The sequence below is a fragment of the Pseudophryne corroboree genome, chromosome 5 (genome assembly GCF_028390025.1).
Source record: "Pseudophryne corroboree isolate aPseCor3 chromosome 5, aPseCor3.hap2, whole genome shotgun sequence".
NCBI classification, from domain to species: Eukaryota; Metazoa; Chordata; class Amphibia; order Anura; family Myobatrachidae; genus Pseudophryne; species Pseudophryne corroboree.
The window spans coordinates 74400844-74419443 of NC_086448.1; the positions used below are offsets into that span (position 1 = coordinate 74400844).

General features: G+C 45.9%; 1 protein-coding gene across 2 annotated transcripts in view; it reads right to left on the reverse strand.

Moving 5' to 3' along the window:
- Positions 1–462: 462 nt before the first annotated feature.
- The window catches only part of CDK6 (cyclin dependent kinase 6), a 295151-nt gene continuing 277013 nt past the window's right edge, over positions 463–18600 (reverse strand). For both annotated transcript variants that reach the window (XM_063921385.1, XM_063921384.1), the window contains 3 exons: positions 4601–4651; positions 2399–2534; positions 463–1885 (listed from right to left, as the gene is read on the reverse strand). In XM_063921385.1, the coding sequence (XP_063777455.1) occupies positions 1733–1885; positions 2399–2534; positions 4601–4651 (340 nt within the window). In that variant the 3' untranslated portion in view covers positions 463–1732. The remainder of the gene's footprint in view (positions 1886–2398; positions 2535–4600; positions 4652–18600) is intronic.

The window sequence follows — 18600 nt, forward strand, 5'->3', positions numbered from 1 at the left end:
CAACTGATCCTGATTTGTGTTTAAAATGGTCCCTTACCCAATACAAAAAACCTCACCCATTCAGCCACCCCAGGATCCTGCTGCAAACCTTATCTCGCATTGCAGCTGCTGCGTAGACTGTGGTAATCGCATGCTCGCTATGCAAGCTCTCCGCTATCCTGGGACCCCCTACCCCCATCCCCGTGCAAGTTTCTACTTTGCACCCATTGAAGTACTTTAAATATTGTGTCCTTCAAAACAACATCTTCCTACATATGGGCACAATACAAAGTATACATCACCATTCAGAGGACAGTCCCCGATCTGCCCTCCACCCATCAGAGGGTGCAATGTTGTACCCCTGTAGTTACCGATATCTCGGCCTACTGATCCATGTACTATGCCATATATGTGGATTAATAAGTGCACAACATCACATAACAGCATCCTTTTGGCAGGCCAGCATTTAAACCACTCTGTTCATAAACTTAACTTTGTCTTTACTTGTGGACTCTTGTAACAAAATACATTCCGTACATCTCATTTCAATCTTTAGTCCACTTAAAAAAACATGAAGAGTTGAATTACATGCTGCTTTCCCTCAGACATATGTATCATACAATTCTTAATCCATCTGAGAAAAAAATTCTCAAAACACAACAATAAAACCAGAGGAAAAACAGAACGTTGCCCGAATACCAAGCATCCGTGGTAAGTTCTTTACATTTAAGTGAAAAAACAAAACACAAACATTTCATGTCCTGCATGCCATACTCAGAAAAAGCAGCCGGATACATCTAAAAAAAAAAAAATACATACGTGAACCAGTGTCGGCTCTTGAGAGATTACAAATTCAAACATCTTTAATATAAACACTTAAATGTACCTGCCAACCCCCTCAGAGTGGAGGCAGCCATTTTGTGGGCTGAACCAATCTCATACTCTGGAAGAGCAGTGAACTGGGCAGGGGCTTGATGAAACAACAGGCAATTTTCTTAAAGACGTAATTTGTGTTGCCAAGCTCCACAGCGCAACACTTGAAGCATGGATTTCCTCTCAGGGAACTCAGTAGGCAAGTATGACCATAACCCAAGAGAATACAGTTTGTTAATTTCACTAGTGACATCACTGCGGCATGAGGCAGAGCGAAAAAAAGAGGCACATGAGGCAGAGAGATAAACACACTGCTCTTGAAGTCCTTTATTGCAGCTCCCTGTGCTGAATGCATTGATGAGAGAGGTGTTTAGCACAGGTAACCACAATAGTAAATTAAATGGGACGTTCGAGAGCAGAGTACTGGGTTAGTGGTGGAAGGAGCCATGATGAAGGGTGTGTAGACGGTATATTCTGGATTAATGGTTCAGTCCACAAAATGACAGCCTCCCTTTGAGTTGGTGTTGCACTTTAATTAATAACAAGAAACAAGTCCTCCAATCAGGCATTTAGCAGCTGTAAATCTAGTCCATCCTGTGGTGGCAGTGAACAGTTTCATCTATATTACACCGGCAGCTTTTATGTCCAACGAAAGGCAGCATAATTGATCAGCAGCTTTGCTTTGACCTGGAGAGAACCCTGGTAAAATGAAGACAAACAGGTGAAGCTGCGCGGGGTTTGCATTGATTTGAGGAGAGTAAACAGTTTTTTTTTTGTTGCAGGTAGACGTGGCTTGCTGCAGGTCAGTGTCTTAGGGTGAGCTCCCAGATGAGTCAGCCCACATGGCAATATGGTGTTGTCCATCTATACAGAGTGACTCTCAAGGGCTCTTGGTGGCAGCTGTATTCTCATCTCCAGCCCTCTGCCTGTGGCGTTCCAAACTAATTTTGTGCGTCTCTAAATCATCAAAGTAAGGATGGGAGAGGGCGCTGAAGGCGGTTACACGATTTGCAGGGCTGAATATCAGACATTTCTGTAAGAAAACAAAGGTGAATGTAGGGTGGCAATGTTGGGTTATTATTATACTGCTGCCTCACAGTGGGCCTGATTCCATACCTCCCAACACTCTTAATGACGGCTGCTATCTCAGACCAGCTGCCCAATGTCAGATGGTATATCAGACCATTTCTCCAAAATTGACATACAAACTAAAATAGCGTTTGGAAGATCCACGGCAGTTATGTGTGGTAAGGGACACGTACTACGTTTTTTTTTTTTTCAATTTAACTGGCTCAACTGCTACCCATGTTGGTAAAAAAGGACCAGACTTGCCCGGTCAAACTGTGATAAGATCTAAATGGTCCTAACTTACAATCTGGTTGTAGCAAGTTTATCTGCCAAGCAGCCTGCAATCCCTACCATTACCCAAACAACCAAATCCATGCAATTTAGTCCAACCAGCGGGGAAACAGTCCATAACCGCGAACAGTTACTGCAAAAGGGACCAACTGAATGTATCGATTTTCCTTTCTTATGGTCAACTCACGATGAGCAAATCTTTGCCGAGTTCATCAATGTCTGGAATCACGTCTTCTATGGGTTGCGGCTGCCGGTAATGGAAGGAACTTTGTGGAACTGCGACTTCGCCAGGCCACTCCTCTTCCTCCGGGAGCCCTATTACACTGCGAGGGGAATAACATCACCATTAGCAGACACATGCAGGCTACAGGATGATGACGACAGCTAAGTGATACGTCCCCAAATAGGCAGGATGGTAACATAGCATAATCTACTCACATATAGGGGTCTATTCATGAAGCAGTGAAAAGAGTAGAGAAGTGAGACAGTGGAGAAGTTGCCCATGGCAACCAATCAGTGTTATGGTAACATTTATAAAGTACATTCTATAGAATTATGCAATATAAAGATATTTAGAACAAAGAGGTGGTGGCTGGTGATATCTGTCGGGTCTATTTACTAAGCCTTGGAGAGAGGTAAAGTGGAAAGAGATAAAGTTCCAACCAATCAGCTCCTAACTGCCGTGTCACAGGCTGTGTTTGAAAAACGACAAGAGCTGATTGGTTGGTACTTTATCTCCATCCACTTTATCTCTCTCCAAGGCTTAGTACATAGACCCCTGAGAATGTGGCACCACCTTTATTATAACCTCTCCTGGCAAACACAGTTAATAAAATCAGGACTGGCATTTACGGACATGTATCAAGCATTGAAAATAGTGGACAAGTTGCCCATAGCGACCAATCACATATGTTATGCCACGAATAACGTACATTCTATAAAATAAGTACAGTATATGCTGATTGGTTGATATGGGCAATCTGTCCACTTCTCCACTCTACACTGCTTGATACATACCCCCACAGTTGTTTGTACACATGATCGCACTGTTCTTTACTACATTCCTAGTGGCTCAGTCAGCATTATACTATGGAAGAAGACAGGCTGACAAATGGAGATGATTATAATAGGCAGCTGGGCTTGGAAGCTGTATGCCATAGTTGGTACAAGTTAAACCTTAAAAACAACTTCTCTAAATTCATTAGTAAAATATTACTGATGGAGGACAAGTAGGAGCACTCCGTCCTGCACTCTGTAGAGCAGTGATTGCTATATGTCCTGCACTCTGTAAAGCAGTGAGTGCTATATGTCCTGCATTCTGTAGAGCAGTGATTGCTATATGTCCTGCATTCTGTAGAGCAGTGAGTGCTATATGTCCTGCATTCTGTAGAGCAGTGATTACTATATGTCCTGCATTCTGTAGAGCAGTGATTGCTATATGTCCTGCATTCTGTAGAGCAGTGCTTGCTATATGTCCTGCATTCTGTAGAGCAGTGCTTGCTATATGTCCTGCATTCTGTAGAGCAGTGATTGCTATATGTTCTGCATTCTGTAGAGCAGTGATTGCTATATGTCCTGCATTCTGCAGCGCAGTGATTGCTATATGTCCTGCATTCTGTAGAGCAGTGATTGCTATATGTCCTGCATTCTGTAGAGCAGTGATTGCTATATGTCCTGCATTCTGTAGAGCAGTGATTGCTATATGTCCTGCATTCTGTAGAGCAGTGATTGCTATATGTCCTGCATTCTGTAGAGCAGTGATTGCTATATGTCCTGCATTCTGTAGAGCAGTGATTGCTATATGTCCTGCATTCTGTAGAGCAGTGATTGCTATATGTCCTGCATTCTGCAGCGCAGTGATTGCTATATGTCCTGCATTCTGTAGAGCAGTGATTGCTATATGTCCTGCATTCTGTAGAGCAGTGATTGCTATATGTCCTGCATTCTGTAGAGCAGTGATTGCTATATGTCCTGCATTCTGTAGAGCAGTGATTGCTATATGTCCTGCATTCTGTAGAGCAGTGCTTGCTATATGTCCTGCATTCTGTAGAGCAGTGATTGCTATATGTCCTGCATTCTGTAGAGCAGTGATTGCTATATGTCCTGCATTCTGCAGAGCAGTGATTGCTATATGTTAGCAGAGTTTATATAGCATATGACATCTAGACCATTGCCCTCTATCTCCAACGTCCCCAGAGTACACTAGATGGAGCTATTGCTCCAGAGAAACCAGACTACTCTATAGCCGAGAGATATTGTCAGGGTAACGAGTGAAGACACTGAAAACGATACTACTGTATGTATATGTACTGTATACTGACTTTCTGGAAATCACTGGCGATACTCAGTCATCAGATCAGAAAACAGTTTCAGAATTGCTGCAACTTACTCAAATATCTTTTCTAGCTGATCCACATCGGAGTTTCCACGAAACAGTGGCCTTGAAGACAGAAATAAATGAATATTATAATTAGTCAATTCACTTATCAAGAATGATGGCTAAAACATATACAATAATAATAATAATAATGGCAGCATCAAATGGAATCACACAGTAAATTTTAACCAAATTAACTTAATTTGCATCACCTCAATATACAGAAACTTGATCATTGCAATCACACAGTACTTGACACCCAATTGTCCCTTTAGGTAGCTTTAGCAAAGGAAAGCACCATCAGCAGGCAAGATAAAAGTTGCAGAAGAATTGTCGCTGCTACTGAAGTCTTAAATGTCTCATACCTTCTAAAGGTTCAGTGGAGAAGTTGCCTGTAGCAACCATAGCAATCTATAATTTATCAAGTCCATTGTATAAAATGATCGCTAAAAGCTGATCAGTTACTATGGACAATTTCTGCACCAGTCCTCTACAGACGGTTTGATACATCTCCTCTTTAGGAAATAGCTAATTAAGGAGGCAAATCATTATGTAAAGTTTTAAAGATGACGGTCTTACTTGGTTCACGTAACGGCAATCATTTTCAATGAAACCATTAGTTGTTAAAAACTGTATGAATTATTTTTCAAAAAGACATAGCAGCACTGTTGGACCACCCGCCCACCATCCCTTGTCGGAGAGTATAGAATACTTTGAGCTTAGCCAAAGAAAAATGTCTTCCCTGGTAATGGAATCTAAGCTGGCACCTTAACTAAATCCTGACAGCCGTGATGTAATTTGGGGGAATCTTTGAGATACACACAGCAGTTGATATAACCAAACACAAAACCACAAGCGGATTATAGGCCCTTTTCTCTCTCACTATGATTCTATCACAGATGTTACATCTGAGAGGCCTTGGCACTGAACTTATGAGGAATTCATGTGAACATTTTCACGCATGTCCAAAGAGCAACAGAATGTTGGTTCCTGACCAACAATCCAACATTTCGTCATCCTTCCTCCTGTGATCTTCTCACATGGAACCAGTCCAGCAAAATATTCTCACGGCCTCAGGTAGTCTTCCCTGACATAACCAGCCTCTCGTTTATCTCCATCATGTCTTCCCATCCAGAAACTGGAAGTTTGCTTTATGTTGCTATAACAGCTTCTTGAAGGGAATCCAAAGATTCAGCAAGAACCGGCTATACGGCTCTCAATCAAATATTTACTGATTGAGACCATCTGGTGATGAAGAAAGAGACGGTGAAAATGATATTCCTGTTTTGGAGACAAGAGACATCCGGGTTTTCTTTCTTTTTTTTTTTCCTTAGTATAAATTGTGAGTTAACTTTTGGTCGAAGATCTAAAATTGCTGGCTGCGCTCTACGAATGCTGTCCAACATATTTTGGACTCAAAATGTACCAAAGTGAGGTGGCGTGGCCAACTGTGGAATTGCCTGACAATGACATGGTTGTTTCTTAGCCCTGAGTGAATTGCGCTTAATCTTAATATATAGAGTAAAAATCACATGTAGTTTGATTATGGCTATCCAAAAGAACCGCAGGAAATGTTTTCCTTTATTTAATAGGTAAGTGTCTCTGTAAAATGTTTCCTTTTATTCACAGATGATGGAGACAGTCTTTTTGCAGACAGAACCAACATTTGGTCTATCAATTCACTTGCAATTGTCTAAGTGCAAAATAATGACCTTCTTGAAATCATTCTGATGGCTTCATCTCGTCATCCCAAATTATTCCTAGTATGCGAAGAGGCACCACAATGGTTTTTTAGGTCAGGTTGGGAGGGGGCAGGGGAGACCTTATTTTGACTCCCCTAAATTGCCTAATATCACCCCTCAGGGGCAGCTGGACTTACCCTGGTAGAGAAACAGAGCTGCCATCAGAAATTGCGGGGCCCAGGACACGATTGTAAATTATGTAATTTTTTATTGCTTATGTCGTTAACATACAGTATTCAGTGACTAGCATATAGTAAGTGTTATAAACAAAAAAAACCACTAAAAAAATAAACAAAACTATATATTTATATTAATGTTATATAGTCTCCCTAATCCTAAGGGTTAGATTCATTAGTAAGTAAAAGCAGGAGAGAACTGGTGACCAGTTACAATTAACATTCTCCGTATTGCAGAGAAATTTGCAGGCCCCCTTCTCTGTCCGGGCCCGGAACTGGAGTCCCAGCAGTCCACTCTGTTGATTATATATATATATATATATATATATTATATATAGGGGTGTGGATCATTAGATCGACAGTGTCTAGGTCGACAATGTTAAGGTCGACAGGTCAAAAGGGCGACATGAGTTTTTCATGTGTTTTTGGTGTCATTTTCTCCGTACCATGACCGGGAAGCCCAATTAGTGCACTGTGTCCCCTCGCATGGCTCGCTTTGCTCGCCATGCTTCGGGCAAGGTGCCTCGCTCCGCTACCGCTGCGCTCGGCACAGGTTACCGTTCCAATCGTAGTCCACGTGGATCGTTAAGTATGAAAAAGTTCAAAAAAAGAAAAAAAAAATAAGAATTTACTTACCGATAATTCTATTTCTCGTAGTCCGTAGTGGATGCTGGGAACTCCGTAAGGACCATGGGGAATAGCGGCTCCGCAGGAGACAGGGCACATCTAAAGAAAGCTTTAGGATCACCTGGTGTGCACTGGCTCCTCCCCCTATGACCCTCCTCCAAGCCTCAGTTAGGATACTGTGCCCGGACGAGCGTACACAATAAGGAAGGATTTTGAATCCCGGGTAAGACTCATACCAGCCACACCAATCACACTGTACAACTTGTGATCTGAACCCTGTTAACAGCATGATAATAGAGAAGCCTCTATAAAAGATGGCTCACTACAACAATAACCCAAATTTTTTGGTAACAATAATTATGTACCAGTATTGCAGACAATCCGCACTTGGGACGGGCGCCCAGCATCCACTACGGACTACGAGAAATAGAATTATCGGTAAGTAAATTCTTATTTTCTCTGACGTCCTAGTGGATGCTGGGAACTCCGTAAGGACCATGGGGATTATACCAAAGCTCCCAAACGGGCGGGAGAGTGCGGATGACTCTGCAGCACCGAATGAGAGAACTCCAGGTCCTCCTCAGCCAGGGTATCAAATTTGTAGAATTTTACAAACGTATTTGCTCCTGACCAAGTAACTGCTCGGCAAAGTTGTAAAGCCGAGACCCCTCGGGCAGCTGCCCAAGATGAGCCCACCTTCCTTGTGGAGTGGGCATTTTAAGATTTTTGGCTGTGGCAGGCCTGCCACAGAATGTGCAAGCTGAATTGTACTACAAATCCAACGAGCAATCGTCTGCTTAGAAGCAGGAGCACCCAGTTTGTTGGGTGCATACAGGATAAACAGCGAGTCAGATTTTCTGACTCCAGCCGTCCTGGAAACATATATTTACAGGGCCCTGACCACGTCAAGCAACTTGGAATCCTCCAAGTCCTTAGTAGCCGCAGGTACCACAATAGGTTGCTTCATGTGAAATGCAGAAACCACCTTAGGTAGAAATTGAGGACAAGTCCTCAATTCTGCCCTGTCAGAATGAAAAATTAAATAAGGGCTTTTATATGATAAAGCCGCCAATTCTGACACACGCCTGGCTGAAGCCAGGGCTAACAGCATCGTCACCTTCCATGTGAGATATTTTAAGTCCACAGTGGTGAGTGGTTCAAACCAATGTGACTTTAGGAAACTCAACACAACATTGAGATCCCAAGGTGCCACTGGAGGCACAAAAGGAGGCTGTATATGCAGTACCCCTTTTACAAATGTCTGAACTTCAGGCACTGAAGCCAGTTCCTTTTGGAAGAAAATCGACAGGGCCGAAAATTGAACCTTAATGGACCCTAATTTTAGGCCCATAGACAGTCCTGTTTGCAGGAAATGGAGGAAACGACCCAGTTGAAATTCCTCTGTAGGGGCCTTCTTGGCCTCCCACCACGCAACATATTTTCGCCAAATGCGGTGATAATGTTTTGCGGTTACGTCCTTCCTGGCCTTGACCAGGGTAGGGATGACTTCATCTGGAATGCCTTTTTCCTTCAGGATCCGGCGTTCAACCACCAAGCCGTCAAACGCAGCCGCGGTAAGTCTTGGAACAAACAAGGCCCCTGCTGGAGCAGGTCCTTTCTTAGAGGTAGAGGCCACGGTTCGTCCGTGAGCATCTCTTGAAGTTCCGGATACCAAGTTCTTCTTGGCCAATCCGGAGCCACGAGTATCGTTCTTACTCCCCTTTGCCGTATAATTCTCAGTACTTTTGGTATGAGAGGCAGAGGAGGGAACACATATACTGACTGGAACACCCACGGTGTTACCAGAGCGTCCACAGCTATTGCCTGAGGGTCTCTTGACCTGGCGCAATACCTGTCCAGTTTTTTGTTGAGGCGGGACGCCATCATATCCACCTTTGGTTTTTCCCAACGGTTCACAATCATGTGGAAGACTTCTGGATGAAGTCCCCACTCTCCCGGGTGTAGATCGTGTCTGCTGAGGAAGTCTGCTTCCCAGTTGTCCACTCCCGGAATGAACACTGCTGACAGTGCTATCACATGATCTTCCGCCCAGCGAAGAATCCTTGCAGCTTCTGCCATTGCCCCCCTGCTTCCCGTGCCGCCCTGTCTGTTTACGTGGGCGACTGACGTGATGTTGTCCGATTGGATCAATACCGCCTGACCCTGAAGCAGGGGTTTCGCTTGACTTAGGGCATTGTAAATGGCCCTTAGTTCCAGAATGTTTATATGAAGAGATGTCTCCAGGCTTGACCATAAGCCCTGGAAATTCCTTCCCTGTGTGACTGCTCCCCAGCCTCGCAGGCTGGCATCCGTGGCCACCAGGACCCAGTCCCGAATGCCGAATCTGCGGCCCTCTAGAAGATGAGCACTCTGCAACCACCACAGGAGGGATACCCTTGTCCCCGGTGACAGGGTTATCCGCTGAAGCATCTGAAGATGCGACCCGGACCATTTGTCCAGTAGGTTCCACTGGAAAGTCTTGCGTGGAATCTGCCGAATGGGATTGCTTCGTAGGAAGCCACCATTTTTACCCAGAACCCTTGTGCATTGATGCACTGAGACTTGGTTCGGTTTTAGGAGGTTCCTGACTAGCTCGGATAACTCCCTGGCTTTCTCCTCCGGGAGAAACACCTTCTTTCTGGACTGTGTCCAGGATCATCCCTAGGAACAGAAGACAAGTCGTCGGAACCAGCTGCGATTTTCGAATATTGAGAATCCAATCGTGCTGCCGCAACACTACCTGAGATAGTGCTACACCGACTTCCAAGTGTTCCCTGGATCTTACCCTTATCAAGGAATCGTCCAAGTAAGGGATAACTAAAATTTCCTTCCTTCGAAGGGATATCATTTCGGCCATTACCTTGGTAAAGACCCGGGGTGCCGTGGACCATCCCTACGGCAGCGTCCGAACTGATAGTGACAGTTCTGTACCATAACCTGAAATACCCTTGGTGAGAAGGGTAAATTTTGACATGAAGGTAAGCATCCTTGATGTCCCGAGACATCATGTAGTCCCCTTCTTCCAGGTTTGCAATCACTGCTCTGAGTGACTCAATTTTGAATTTGAACCTCTGTATGCAAGTGTTCAAAGATTTTAGATTTTAAAATCGGTCTCACCGAGCCGTCTGGCTTCGGTACCACAATAGTGTGGAATAATACCCCGTTCCCTGTTGCAGGAGGGGTATCTTGATTATCACCTGCTGGGAATACAGCTTGTGAATGGTTTCCAAAACTGCCTCCCTGTCAGCGGGAGACGTCGGTAAAACAGACCTTTGGAAACGGCGAGGGGGATACGTCTCGAATTCCAATTTGTACCCCTGAAATATTACCTGAAGGACCCAGGGGTCTACTTGCGAGTGAGCCCACTGCGCACTGAAATTCATTGAGAACGGGACCCCACCGTGCCTGAACTTGTAAAGCCCTAGCGTCATACTGAGGGCTTGGCAGAGGCGGAAAAGAGTTTCTGTTCCTTGGAACTGACTGATCTCTGCAGCCATTTTCCTCTCCCTCTGTCACGAGCAGAAAAGAGGAACCCTTTTGTCCGCTTGCCAACCAGGACTGCGCCTGATAATACGGCGTCTTATTTTGAGAGGCGACCTGGGGTACATCCCCTTTTTTGTTAAGGCAATACTTCCAAATGCCGTTTGGAATCCGCATCACCTGACCACTTTACTGGTATAATTGGACAACGCACTTATACTTGATGCCAGTCGTCAAATATTCCGCTGTGCATCATGCATATATAGAAATGCATCTTTTAATTGCTCTATAGGCAATAATATACTGTCCTTATCTAGGATATCAAATTTCCAGTCAGGGAATCCGACCACGCCAACCCAGCACTGCACATCCAGGCTGAGGCGATTGCTGGTCGCAGTATAACACCAGTATGTGTGTAAATACATTTTTGGATACCCTCCTGCTTTCTATCAGCAGGATCCCTAAGGGCGGCCATCTCCAGAGAGGGTAGAGCCCTTGTTCTTACAAGCGTGTGAGCGCCTTATCCCCCCTAGGGGGTGTTTCCCAACGCACCCTAACCTCTGGCGGGAAAAGGTATACTGCCAATAACTTTTTAGAAATTATCAATTGTTATCGGGGGGAAACCCACGCATCATCACACACCTCATTTTATTTCTCAGATTCAGGAAAACTACAGGAAGTTTTTCCTCACCAAACATAATACCCCTTTTTTTTTGGTGGTATTTATATTATCAGAAGAGTGTAAACTTTTTCCATTGCCTCAATCATGCAATGTGTGGCCCTATTGGAAATCACTGTTGTCTCTTCACCGTCGACACAGGAGTCAGTATCCGTGTCGGCGTCTGTATCTGAGGTAACGGGCGCTTTAGAGCCCCTGTATGAGACGTCTGGACATGCACAAGCTGAGTAGCCGGCTGTCTCATGTCAACCACTGTCTTTTATACAAAGCTGACACTGTCACGCAATTTCAACAGTACATCCACTCAGGTGTCGACCCCCCAGGGGGTGACAACACTATTACAGACACTCTACTCCGTCTCCTCATCATTTTTCTCCTCATACATGTCGACACAAACGTACCGACACACAGCACACACACAGGGAATGCTCTGATAGAGGACAGGACCCCACTAGCCCTTCGGGGAGACAGAGGGAGAGTTTGCCAGCACACACCAGAGCGCTATATATATACAGGGATAACCTTATATAAGTGTTTTTCCCTTTATAGCTGCTGTATTGTTTATACTGCGCCTAATTTGTGCCCCCCTCTCTTTTTTAACCCCTTTCTGTAGTGTAGTGACTGCAGGGGAGAGCCAGGGAGCTTCCCTCCAACTGAGCTGTGAGGGAAAATGGCGCCAGTGTGCTGAGGAGATAGGCTCCGCCCCTTTCTCGGCGTCCTTATCATCCGTTTTCTTGTATGTTTTGGCAGGGGTTAAATGCATCCATATAGCCCAGGAGTTATATGTGATGCATTTATTTTAGCCATAAAAGGTTTTCTATCGATTTATTGCGTCTCAGGGCGCTGCCCCCCCAGCGCCCTGCACCCTCAGTGACCGGAGTGTGAAGTGTGCTGAGAGCAATGGCGCACAGCTGCGGTGCTGTGCGCCTACCTTTATCTGAAGACAGGAAATTCTTCTGCCGCCGATTTTTCCGGACCTCTTCGCTCTTCTGGCTCTGTAAGGGGGCCGGCGGCGCGGCTCCGGTGACCCATCCAGGCTGAACCTGTGATCGTCCCTCTGGAGCTAATGTCCAGTAGCCTAAGAAGCCCAATCCACTCTGCACGCAGGTGAGTTCGCTTCTTCTCCCCTTAGTCCCTCGATGCAGTGAGCCTGTTGCCAGCAGGTCTCACTGAAAATAATAAACCTAAACTAAAACTTTCACAAAGAGCTCAGGAGAGCCCCTAGTGTGCACCCTTCTCGTCGGGCACAGAAAATCTAACTGAGGCTTGGAGGAGGGTCATAGGGGGAGGAGCCAGTGCACACCAGGTGATCCTAAAGCTTTCTTTAGATGTGCCCTGTCTCCTGCGGAGCCGCTATTCCCCATGGTCCTTACGGAGTTCCCAGCATCCACTAGGACGTCAGAGAAATTAAAAACTCATGTCGTCCTTTTGACCTGTCGACCTAGAACATGTTGGCCTATAAACCCTGTCGGACTTGAAAACATGTCGACGTAGCGACTGTCGACCTATAGTGGTCGACCTAGACACTGTCGATCTTCAGACCGGATCCCATATATATATATACACATACACACTAGGTGCTTCATCGCGCCCTACGGGCGCTCTTCACACCGTCGAAAGGGGCTACGTCCCTTAACCCTTGGATGCCTTTCTGGGGTTCAATATTTGTATTATATGGAGTATTACCTGCATTCCTTTGTTAGTGGTTAAATATTGCACAATAAAAGGGCGTGCGATGATGAAGGAGGCGCAGCCCCTTGCGACGGCGTGAACAGCACCTGCAGGGCATGATGTACAGAATGTAGCGGGTGCGGGGGGGACTGTGGATGGGGGAGGGTGTCTGTAGATGCTGCAGGTGGAGGGGGGGCGTGCCGGGGGTGGGGTAGGGGGTCCGGAGGTGCTGCGGGTGGGGGAGGGGCAGGTGCGGGTGGTGTGGTGGATGGGGAAGGGGGTCCGGAGGCGCTGCAGGTGGTGGAGGGGCGGGTGTGGGGGTGCCGTGGGTGGGGGAGGGGGGGGGACCGCGGATGCAGGAGGGTGTCTGCAGATGCTGCGGGTGGAGGGGGGGGGCAGGTGTGGGGGGAGACATATATGGGGGGTGGATGGTGGAGGGGGTCTGGAAGTGCTGTGGGTGGTGGAGGGGCGGGGGAGTGGGAGCCGTGGGTGGTGTAGGGGGTCTGAAGGCACAGCGTGTGTGGGAGGGATGGGGTGCCGCATGTGGTGGAGGGGAAGGTGCGGAGGTGTGGTGCATTGGGGAGGGGTCTGGAGGCGCTGCGGGTACTGTACCTGCCAAAAAGGTAGTTGGAGGGTATGCAGTAACAGGCCGCGATTAGGCCACGCCCCCAAACCCACAGCAGGCACAGCAATGAGATAGGGCCCCCTTGTCTCAAGTGCCCTGGGCCCCCTGGACTCATAATCTGCCCCTGGGGCATGCCAGCAGCTCACAGAGTGCTGGGCATGCCCCCTCACTAACGAAAACGGGGCGTGGCTCACGATCGTTGGCCCTCCTGCGAAGCCACGCCCCTTTTAGTTGGCCACTCCCCTTTTTGCCACGCATGTGTCCCTCCTTCTGCCTGAAGAAAGCTGGGAGGTATGCACCCCTGTCTGCCTGAAGAAAGCTGGGAGGTATGCACCCCTGCCTGTGCCATGCCCATACCATCTGCTCCTAGTCTCCTATTTGCCCAGATCTGTGACTCATTTGACTAACTCCGCCCAGTGTTGTGACTCCGCCCAGCGTTAGCAAATGAGGCACAAAGTCACAGATCTAGGCTAATATATAGGAGATATATATATATATATATACACACACACACATAGATATGATTCAGCATGTAATGCAGGCGCATGGGATTCCGGCGGTCATTATACCGGCGCTGGGATCTCGAAGGTGGAAATCCCAACAGGGGTGACTTTGGGGTGTTCTTCCCCTCCCCCCTAACCCTTGGTTCCTGCAGAATAATCCTAACCTCCCCCTTGGTGCCTGACTAACCACCACCAGGAGGTGCCTAAACCGAACTCTCCTTTCCCCGCAGCCTGACCCTAATCTGCCCTGGGGGTGCCTAACCCTAACCCTCCCCACAGCCTAAACCTAACTCCCTGTCTGGAGCCTTAACCTAGCCCCCCACCCCCCTCCTTTGGCCCTAAACATAACCCGGCGGGTTGTTAGTATGCCAGCTGTCGGGATTCCGGCGTCAGTCTCCTGGCCCTTTTGGAGTTCCTGCGTCGGGATTCTGATGGTTGTTGGGATTCCGGCGTCGGTACTGCAACGTCCAGTATCATGACAGCTGGCATTGTGACTGCATCCCATATCTATCTATCCACAGATGTAGCCATGCTCATCTTTGCTCCGATGGAGCATGCTGCAACACTGCTTGCTGCATGGCATGCCCGGCAGAGACAATTTGCAGCCATCGATCGCTTCAAAAATTAAGCAATCGCCAACTTTGAATAGTCACAGCCTGGCACGCCATGCAGCATGCTGTAATGCAACATGCTACTTTGCAGTAAGATACATCTGTATATATACACATAGTTCTGGAAAAAGACAGCACTCAAACTTTTGTAAATCATTGGCAAGGTGGTGGTGCAGGGTAAAAGATAATAATAATTACACTCAGTTTTTCAGTAATTTAGAAAAAGAAATTACCAGCACTCACGGTTTAGATGAACGTGAAGAGAGTTTTATTCTTCAAGAAAAATCCATGTTCCTGAGGAAAACCGTTTTGGTTGAAACAGCTGTTGGGCCACAGCTACCAGATTGTGCTTCACATGGATTTTTCTTGAAGAATAAAACTCTTCACGTTCATCTAAACCGTGAGTGCTGGTCATTTTTCTAAATTGCTGAAATAGTGAGTGTAATTATATACAGTATACACATATATATCGCTACGGAATTTCAAGTATTTCCGTGCTTGTAAAATTGTGAAGGACTTCCTGGTAAACTACATTTTTAGTCTTTCCTTCAGGCTGGAGAATGGCCAGTCTGTCAGAGGAGCTGACTCTGGAACTGGCAACATACAACTGGCCATGGGAGAAGCAGTCACTCCTCAGATCCACACCAGCCACTTTCACACTCTGCCCCTGAGCTTTGTTAATGGTCATGGCGTAGCAGACCTTAACTGGGAACTGCAGCCGTTTGAACTGGAAATGGTAGTCTGATGGGATCAGAGGAATTCTCGGAATGAAGACCGTTTCGGGTGGATACTAAAGAAGCCCCTAACAATCCTACAATTTAAAATGAAACAAAAATCGTCATATTTCGGTAAAAGAATTGTTACAAAATGATTGTTTTTAAACCAAGATTAACATGCTTCTTAAAATATATACACCTACTCAGGCACTCAATTTGGTAACATTTGTATGCAAAAAACAAATCTAAATCTTATCTGGATTAAGAGATAATTAATAATTTATAAAAAAACACATTTCACTCCTTTTCAACCCTTTGGGGGTGGACTTTTGAAAAATACCTTCTTAGTGGGGGCCTATGTCTCAAAACAAAGCTACCGTCCAAATTTCAAGTTCATTGTCTTCATGGTTCTGGAGATTTTGTGATGAGTCAGTCAGTGGTACTTGGCTTTTATATATGAAGATATCAAAGAGCATTTTTCCAAGCAACAGACACTTTCTGCACGGTCATTTTTACCTGCGAGATTTGCACAGTTGGGGAAGACATCACGTTGTGATCCCATTTCCAATAATATGTCCATTAAAACGTTTCACAGGCTACTGGATAAAGTCCCCACGATGGTAAAAACCCCCTATAAACCCAATTTGTCGATAGGGGAACGAAAAGCACTAACTGAATTAGGTAAAAGGCGTGATATTATTATCCGTGGTGCGGACAAAGGCAGGTCAATTGTAATACAGGACACCGCCAAATATATCGCTGTGTGTGAACGCCTGTTAGGGGACACAGAAATGATTACTGCCTTCCGAAAGACCCTACTCATGAGTATAAGGGGAAGTTGGACTTGATGGTCCAGAAGGCGATTGAGGAGGGACTCATCACCAAAGAAATGGGAACGAAATTGATTACTGACTTCCCAGTGGTACCTATTTTTTACACCCTTCCCAAGATGCACAAAAATGCACAGTGCCCTCCTGGCAGAACTATCATATCCGCCAGGGGGTCACTGTGTGAACCTGTGGCAGAGGTGTTGGATTTTTATTTACAACCCTGTATACAGGACACGTTTAGGTATCTGAAGGATATGGATATGTTGCTTGAGAAATTAGGAGGTCTAGAAGGTTTACCAGAGGAGACCATAATGGCATCCCTAGATGTCACAAGCCTCTACACGTGTATCCCCCATGAGGGGGTATTAGAGGCAGTTAGACAAGTGCTAACGGGTAACCCAAAGTACAGAGGTCCGGACTTACAGTTCTATTTGCAATTGCTGGTGTTTACCTTAAAGCACAATTATTTTCTGTTTAATGGCGCTTACTACCGCCAAATGACCGGGTGTGCCATGGGTTCCCCGGTAGCATCGGCCTTTGCAAATAGCTATATGTGGCAAACGGAAAGAACCATATTTTTTGAAGATCCAGTGGTTTCTCGCTGTTTGGTTTTGTATTATAGATACATAGCCGACCTGTTGGTCTTTTGGAAAGGTGATATAGATGTATTAAGGCTGTTGATTGCATCTCAAAATAGATCAGTAAGTCCCATTAAATTTATCATGACTTGTAGCAAAATGGAGATTTGTTTCCTAGATGTTTGTATACAAATTAAGAATGGGCTTATCAATACATGCTTATATACTAAGCCAACAGATCGCAACACATTATTACATCACCACAGTTTCCATCCAATATCCACAGTAAAGGAATTGCCATACTCTCAGTTTTTGAGGGTTTGCAAAATCACGAGTGAGAAGGAAGTCAGGGAAAGGCAGTTGGAGAACATGATTACCAAATTCATTAAGAGGGGGTACCCACGGAGAGATTTGATTAAGGCCAAAAACAAAACGGTTGCTAATAGCAACAGACAGGCCATGCGAAAAACCTCTAAGATCCAGAAAAAAATTCAGTGGGTGAATCAATATGATAATATCAGTGTGCAGACCTCCAAAAAAACTAAAGAGCTTTGGCAGATTGTGGCATCTGATCCAGACTTAAAATGTTTTCAGAAGAAACATCAAAGTTATTGTAGTCAAAACAGACGTAACAGGCTTTAACAAAGATCCACCTGTAAAAAATGTCCTTCTAGGAAAAATGGGTGCTTCAAATGTTTGAGGTGCACAACCTGTTTATATTAACCCCTACTACTTCACTGCTGTTGCACACATCATCAACTTTGTGGCTTAAAAGCCACAAAGTTTGGGCAGGTGCACATTAAATCTAGCAGGCAGATGATGTGTGCAACAGCAGTGAAGTAGTCAGGTTTTAAGACTCTGTGATAGTGTAGGACCTGCTTGAAAGTGGGGTACCTTGGCGATCGGTTTGCAGGCTTCCGTGCATTGGCCAATTCACTAACAAAACCCCCATCATTTATTTATTGAATTGTTGAGGATAAGTGAGCTTACTTTGGTGAGTGCTGGGTTTTCTGTTTGTATGTATTAGAGTGATGTGGTCATGGGCTGCATGCACCCCACCCTGTGAGTGGTAAGTGCAGCTGTGTGCCCCGCTTCTGGGGTGGCGAGTGCTGTGTTACATGCACCCCACCCTATGAGTGGTTGGTGGTTTGCTGTACCCCGCTTCTGGGGTGGCGAGTGCTGTGGTTTTCTACTTGTGTATATATATATATATATATTTCTCATACGTCCTAGAGGATGCTGGGGTCACTTCAAGAACCATGGGGTATAGACAGGATCCGCAGGAGACATGGGCACTTTAAGACTTTCAAATGGTGTGACCTGGCTCCTCCTTCTATGCCCCTCCTCCAGACTCCAGTTTAGAATCTGTGCCCAGTGAGACTGGATGCACTCTGAGGAGCTCTACTGAGTTTCTCTGAAAAAGACTTATGTTAGGTTTTTTATTTTCAGGGAGTACTGCTGGCAACAGTCTCCCTGCTTCGTGGGACTTAGGGGAGAGAAGTCAGAACTACTTCTGTGAGTTTCAAGGCTCTGCTTCTTTGGCTACAGGACACCATTAGCTCCTGAGGGTTTGATCACTAGGTACGCCTAGGGGCTCATTCCCAGAGCCAGCCGTCACCCCCCTTGCAGAGCCAGAAGTCAGAAGACAGGTGAGTAGAAGAAGCAGAGAAGACTTCAGTGACGGCTTCTGAGGTACCGCACAGCGATCGCACGCTGCGCGCCATGCTCCCACACACAGAGGCACTACAGGGTGCAGGGTTGGGGGGGCCTGGGC